Consider the following 6,600-nt stretch of genomic DNA (forward strand, 5'->3'; position numbering starts at 1 on the left):
GTCCCGACACACGCCTTATGAGCGTCAGTGAGCTTCAATAATACTACAACTCCCAGAATGCTAAGCGCGGAGGCGCAACCACGGCTCGCTGCGCGGGAGGAGAGGTTAAGTCAGGGAGGGAGGCTGTATGAGCGAGCCCCTGAGAATTGTGGTCTAGTGGAAGCCTCTGGAACACGGAATTGGCGCCAGGCGAGGATCAACTCTCCGTCGTAGTCCGGACCCGGCTGGTCTGACCCCGCCTAGGTGGTGCGGTCGATGGTGCCTGACCCCGCCTTCGTGGGAGCCAGGTCTAGCTTGGAGCTGGTCTGGCTCCTCCAAGCAGCCCCTTTCTGGGCCCCTAGGCTGTAATACGTTCAGTCTGGCTACTAGTTACGCTCACGGCGTTACCTTAAACCACGTGACGAAACCCACCCCGTCTCTTGTCCCAGCATTCATTCGTTGAATTAGCTGTCTCGGAGGGAGATACCTCCAAAGTTGGTTGCACGCTGACTAGGCTTTTCTTAGACCCGAGACTCAAAACGCCCCTTTGGTTGGTCATACTTGGGAGAGGTTAACCTCACTTGTACAGACAGGGATTTTCAAAACAGAATCGTTGAGTTTTGGGGTAGATTTTGTTTATTTGGTTCGTTTTGGTTTTTAAATGTATAGGTTTTCTTGTTTTGTTGCAGCAGAGTAATTATGACGTTTTTTGTCTTTTGTCTTTTACATTTTGTGTTGATGGACGAGCCAGATATATATATGAAGCTTACAGGAGTCAGTTCTTCCACCATGGCGGCCTAGAAATAAGATTCTCACACTTAGAGGCAAGTTATTTTACCCATTGAGCCATCTCGTCATCTGAATTTTTCTTTTTTTGGAGACGGGGTTTCTCTGTGTAGTCCTGGCTGCTCTGGAACTTGCTCTGTAGACCAGAATGGCCTTAAACTCAGAGATCCACGTGCCTCTGCCTCCCAAAGTGCTGGGATTAAAGGTGATGTGTGACCACCACAATTATTATTATTTTTTTTTTTTGAGACGGTTTCTCTGTGTAAACAGCCCTGGCTGTCCTGGAACTCACTCTGTAGACCAGGCTGGCATCGAAGTCACTGAGATCCACCTGCCTGTGCCTCCCAAGTGCTGGGATTAAAGGCATGTGCCACCACCACCCAGGCCGAATTTTAATTTTTTTAATTTATTTATTCTAATTTTATGTACATTGGTGGTTTTGCCTGCATGTATGTCTGTGTGAGAGTGTCAGATCTTGGAGTTATGGTTGTTAGCTGCCTTGTGGGTGCTGGGAATGGAAGTGCAGTCAGTCGGTGCTCTCAATGGCCAATCATCTCTCTAGCCACCTGCCCCAAAGTTAGGTTAGGTCAACCTAACATTCCCACATGACTAGACTATAAATAATCCTCTTCCCCTTCCTTTCAGCATCCTTTCCAGTTTCCTTGGTAACACAAACATTTGAAGGTCTTTTTTTTTTTTTTTCGAGACAGGGTTTCTCTGTGGTTTTGGAGCCTGTCCTGGAACTAGCTCTTGTAGACCAGTCTGGTCTCGAACTCGCAGAGATCCGCCTGCCTCTGCCTCCCGAGTGCTGGGATTAAAGGCATGCGCCACCACCGCCCGACTTGAAGGTCTTTTTCAGTTGGGTCTGTGCTGAGTAAATGGCTCTGCAGCCAACCTAAAGAACCACAGGAAGTCGGGCGGTGGTGGCGCAAACCTTTAATCCCAGCACTCGGGAGGCAGAGACAGGCGGATCTCTGTGAGTTTGAGACCAGCCTGGTCTACAAGAGCTAGTTCCAGGACAGGCTCCAAAGCCACAGAGAAACCCTGTCTCGAAAAACCAAAAAAAAAAAAAAAAAAAAAAAAAAAGAACCACAGGAAAGGAAAATGGCTTCCAACACCCCTAACTCCTTCCTCCAGGCCAGAAAGATCTTGAGCACTTCTGTTTTGCCATAAGGAGATTTGCACTTTTGGCCACACCCACCTCCTGGTAAAACTGGGCTAAGCTTCTTGATTGAGTACCGTCTGGCCAGATCACTTGGTTGACTGGATGCTGCTTTTATGACCCATTCCCTAAACTCTGTTTCACCCTGTCGATGATACATCTGGAGCCTCACCACCACCACCAGGGAAACAAAACACAAGACAAGTTAGAAACAGAAGGAAGGATCCAGAGTGCCACTGCAAGGCTCAAGAGCAGCAAGGTGACAGCAGCTGTCCTTTCAAAGAAGAGGAGCTCAAGGATACAGAGTACGGCCTAGGACTGGGAAAGCCCCACTCCAAGGAAAGAGTGGCACTTGAAGGTTTGGCTGTTAGCCAAGAATGCACTGCTATGCCTTCGCCATCTGATTACAAGCTGAAGCTATCCCTACAGAGGCAGGTTCATCTTCTGCCCAAACTGGGTGCCTAATAAATATGACCAATACTGCAGCTTCCTCAAGACCTGTTTCCCAACTCAGAGCCAAAGAACCACAAAGGAAATAGACCTTTGGAGTTTTGGGGACACTTCAGCTTGCAAGTCACAGGGCATGTCCCCAGGCAAGGTGACTGATCCTTAAGGAACTAAGGAGTCAAATTTTACAGAGTCAGAGCCTAAGAAGAATCCATTCGTGCCCCAACAGTCACAGAAACAGGTAGTTTTAAAAGGCTTTACAGAACTGGAGAGGTGGCTCAATAGTTAAGTATATATACATCTCGTTCAGAGGACCCAAGCCTGTAACTCAGCTCCAAGGGATCTGATGGCCTTCTGACCACTTCAGGCAGATGCAATCACACAGACACACATACTTGAAAATAATAAAAGCAATTAAAAAAAAAATCATTCGCATCTGGTGGGGTGGCACATACCTTTAATCCCAGCATTGGGAAGCAGAGGCAGGCAGATCTTTTTGAGTTCAAAGCTAGCATCGTCTACAGAGTTCAGTTCCAGGGCTACACAGAGAAACCTTGTCTCAAATAAAAACAAAAGACCATTCATATCTCCCCATTAGGTTTGAGCTAAATTACTCACAAATATAGATAAAAATAGTATCTTACCTTTCCAATATCCAATCTAGATATAGAGGAAGTCAAAACCAGTGTAGGGTTAGAAAGCAATTCCTAATGCTCTCTATTCACCTCTCATAATGAAGGTGGACTGAACCAATGGAGTTGCAACAAGAGTTCCTGTGCCTCAAGGAGATGAGGCTGCTTCCAGTTCTGAACTTAACTGGTTTTTTTTTTTAAGTAATTGCTTTCACACATGTACCAGACATTATGTGTCCCAAGGGATGAAATGGTAAACAAACTTCAGCTCTAGATGAGAATTCAAGAAGGAAATTAGTACTGCACGCCTTTAATCCCAGGACTTGGCAGTCAGAGACAGATGAATCTGAGTTTGAGGCCAGCCTGGTCTACAAACTGAGTTCCAGGCCAGACGGGGTTGCACAGTGATGTTTCAACCCCCACTCCCGCCAAAAAAAAGGAAATTAAGATATCAGAGTCTAGAGAAACAAACAACACTTTTCAGTCACACTTTTTGTTTAAAAAAATCAAGGGAAGGGCTAGAGACACAGGTCAGTTGGTCAAGTGCTTGCCTTGAAGTATATCACAGTACCTGAGTAATAAACAAAAGACCCACAAAAAACAAAACAAAACATTAAAAACAGGCATGGTGCGGGAGGCAGAAGCAGGCGGATCTCTGTGAGTTCGAGACCAGCCTGGTCTACAAGAGCTAGTTCCAGGACAGGCTCCAAAACCACAGAGAAACCCTGTCTCGAAAAACCACACAAAAAAAAACAAAACAAAACAGGCATGGTGATGTGAATTTGTAATCCTAGCACTGGGGGGCAGGGGGCAGTCAGGCAGATTTTCTAAAGGCTCACTGGCTAGCCTGCCAGCCTAAACTACTTGATGAGTTCCAAGCCAGTAAGCCACTGAGAAGACTGACCCTTCCTCCCTCCCTCCCTCCGTGTGTGTGTGTGTGTCTGTCTGTCTGTCTGTCTGTCTGTCTGTCTGTCTCTCTCTCTCTCTCTCTCTCTCTCTCTCTCTCTCTCTCTCTCTCTCCACCTCCCACCCCCAGAGCTGATAGGCAAGTGCTCAATCGCTAAGCTAAATCCCCAACCTCTAGAAGGCCTTGTCTTAAAAGAAAAAAAAAGCTAGATAGCACCTGAGGAAAGGCAGCCCAGAAACCTTAGGCACCCAAAATATACACATGTATATACACACAAAGATCCAGGGAGAAAATCATGGGCAAACCAAGACCTTTTCACCCAGCTTCCAAACACTATGGAGTGACTTGAGCAAGGAACTTCTGTGAAGATCTATGTGCTTTTTGTTGCTTTGAGAAACCTGGTACAGACCTTTAAAACATTTCTATTTTCGCCAGGCAGCCGTGACACACGCCTTTAATCCCAGCACTCACGAGGCAGAGGCAGGTGGATCGCGGTGAGTTCGAGGCCAGCCTGGTCTACAAAAAAGAATTCCAGGACAGGCTCCAAAGCTACAGGGAAACCATTTAAAAATAATAATAATAATAATAAAAATAAAATAATAATCATCTCTATTTTCAGCGCTAGCCAGTTCTTTCAAATAGGCCAAAACCTATAAACCATATTATAAGGACACTTAGGTTTAATAAAATGTCGAAACCCAAATAAAAACCTTACTTTTTTCTTTAATTTGTTTTGCCAAACAAACACAGTGAAAACTTTAGTCTAATTGTACAGAAAATAGAATTTGTAACCAGTAGCAAACATAACGAGATAAACCTAAGTCCCTGGTAAGCTGGAACTCCATCAGCAAGTCACCCAGAGCCCTCTCATAAAAGACCTTCTGGGTAGAAGGTCCTAGAAGGCAGAGGCACAGACCAACTAGTCCCCCTCTGAGTCACAGGTAAGCATGAAAAGGGGAAATGATGTTACCAAGATCTCTTATCACTACGCACAGCAAAGCTGTCTCTAACTGCTGGCCAACCTTAATGTGTGGTTTTCTCCAACCCAGAGTCCTTAAGAGTCTCCCATCTGCATCTCTCCAGGATAAGTTTCAAGTTCGATAGTTCTGAAACCTTTGCTTAACCAGAATCTGCAACATAAACTGGGGAGTCGGAGACAAAGTCACAATTGCTGGTGTCACCAGATTCTGAAGTCCCCAACTCCTATTTCGGGAGGAAACAAATGAGGGTGCCAGATGACCAACAAGAGTTCCGCTGCCCTAAACCTCAGCACTGTCAACCAGAATATTGGGGAGTTCAACATCCGCCTGAGGATTGATTCCTTGGGCTGAAAGGAGTCACTAATTCTGAAGGTTGCGGAGGAGAACCATTCACATTCCGTGCTTCTTACGGATGACAGCCATGGCAAGCAGGCGATCCTTCTCCCGAAGTTCTTCACGGAGCTTGGCCTCGGTAAGACGCAGATGGCGAATGCTACCCTTCATCTCTTTCATCTTCACTTCCATCAGGGCCAAGATGTCCCGCTGCTCATTCAGCTTGCGCAGGAGCTCCTCCTCCGTGGTACCTGACGACAGGGAGTACGAGTGGTCGGAGCCAGTATCAGGGAAGCCCTCTTCTCCTACCACCACCAGCTGAGGGCCCAGAGCGCACTCAGCGGCCTCCAGCCCAGCTGTAGCAGCCTCTAGCTCCGATGCGGCGGCGGCGGCGGCAGCGGCTGCGCCTTCCGCAGCTGCAAACTCCACTTGCACCGTAAGGTCGATGGGCTTCACATCATCTCCCGAGGGAGCGGTGGGCGCCGGAGCCACGGATCCCGGAGCCTGGCTGCTGTCTACAGCGGCCTGGAGAGTAAGAAGCACGGCCGCAGAGGCAGACACCAGGTTCGGCTGCAACTGCGTGGTCTGGGCAGTGGAGGAGGACGGAGACGGCTGCTGTTGTTGCTGCAGTTGTTGTTGTTGCTGCTGCTGCTGCTGCTGCCTACGGCGAGCTGCCGCAGCTCCCGCAGGTCTCCGCGCTACTTTGCGCTCATTGACGCCTCGCAGCGGGAAGATGGTGGGAACGCGCACTGTGTAGGTCTTGCGGCCGCCCTGGAAGTGAACGCTGCAGAGACGGTGGCCCGTGGTGGGCTGGAAGGTGGAGAAGCACCCACTGACGCCAGCACGGGACACGTTCTTGAGCCAGAGGCGCCGAAGCTCAGCGTCCTTGGGAAACGTGTAGAAGTGCAGCGCCTTGTCCCGGTGTGAGTTGTTGTAGCAGCCCGGTACGCAGCACGTAAAGCCAGGCATGGCTGCGACGCGCGGCCCGGCCCACCGGCCTCTTGCGCTCTTCGACGGCCGGGTCTGGCCCCCGCCTCAGCTCCTCGACGGGCGGCGCCGCGCGAGGCCCTCAGAGGCCTCTCACTATTGCCGCCCGACGCAAGTCGTCCAGGGCGGGGGCCCCGTGCCCAGAATATGCTTGCGGACCGCCCGCGCCGCGCTACCCACCCGGCCGCCCGCCTGCGCTCCGGAGTCGGCCCGGGGGACGCGGCGAAGGACCGCCTGGAAAGGAGGACTACGCCCCCCACAATGCACCGCGCCAGAAGCCGCTCACTTCCGGGACGGGGGCAAGCTTATTCCGGCGGCTTTCCCGGGCTACGCGACCCCTGTTGAGATCCGATTACTTTCCAGATGAGGCTCGTCCTAGGCGGAGGG

General features: G+C 49.8%; 1 protein-coding gene across 1 annotated transcript; it reads right to left on the reverse strand.

The window, feature by feature from the left end:
- Window positions 1–4,616: 4,616 nt before the first annotated feature.
- Thap11 (THAP domain containing 11) lies at window positions 4,617–6,600 on the reverse strand. Its single transcript, XM_075977142.1, has one exon. It carries the CDS (start codon window positions 6,193–6,195, stop codon window positions 5,284–5,286), a length of 912 nt encoding a protein of 303 aa, XP_075833257.1. The 5' UTR covers window positions 6,196–6,600; the 3' UTR covers window positions 4,617–5,283.

The sequence above is a fragment of the Microtus pennsylvanicus genome, chromosome 6, assembly GCF_037038515.1.
Source record: "Microtus pennsylvanicus isolate mMicPen1 chromosome 6, mMicPen1.hap1, whole genome shotgun sequence".
In the NCBI taxonomy this organism is placed as follows: domain Eukaryota; kingdom Metazoa; phylum Chordata; class Mammalia; order Rodentia; family Cricetidae; genus Microtus; species Microtus pennsylvanicus.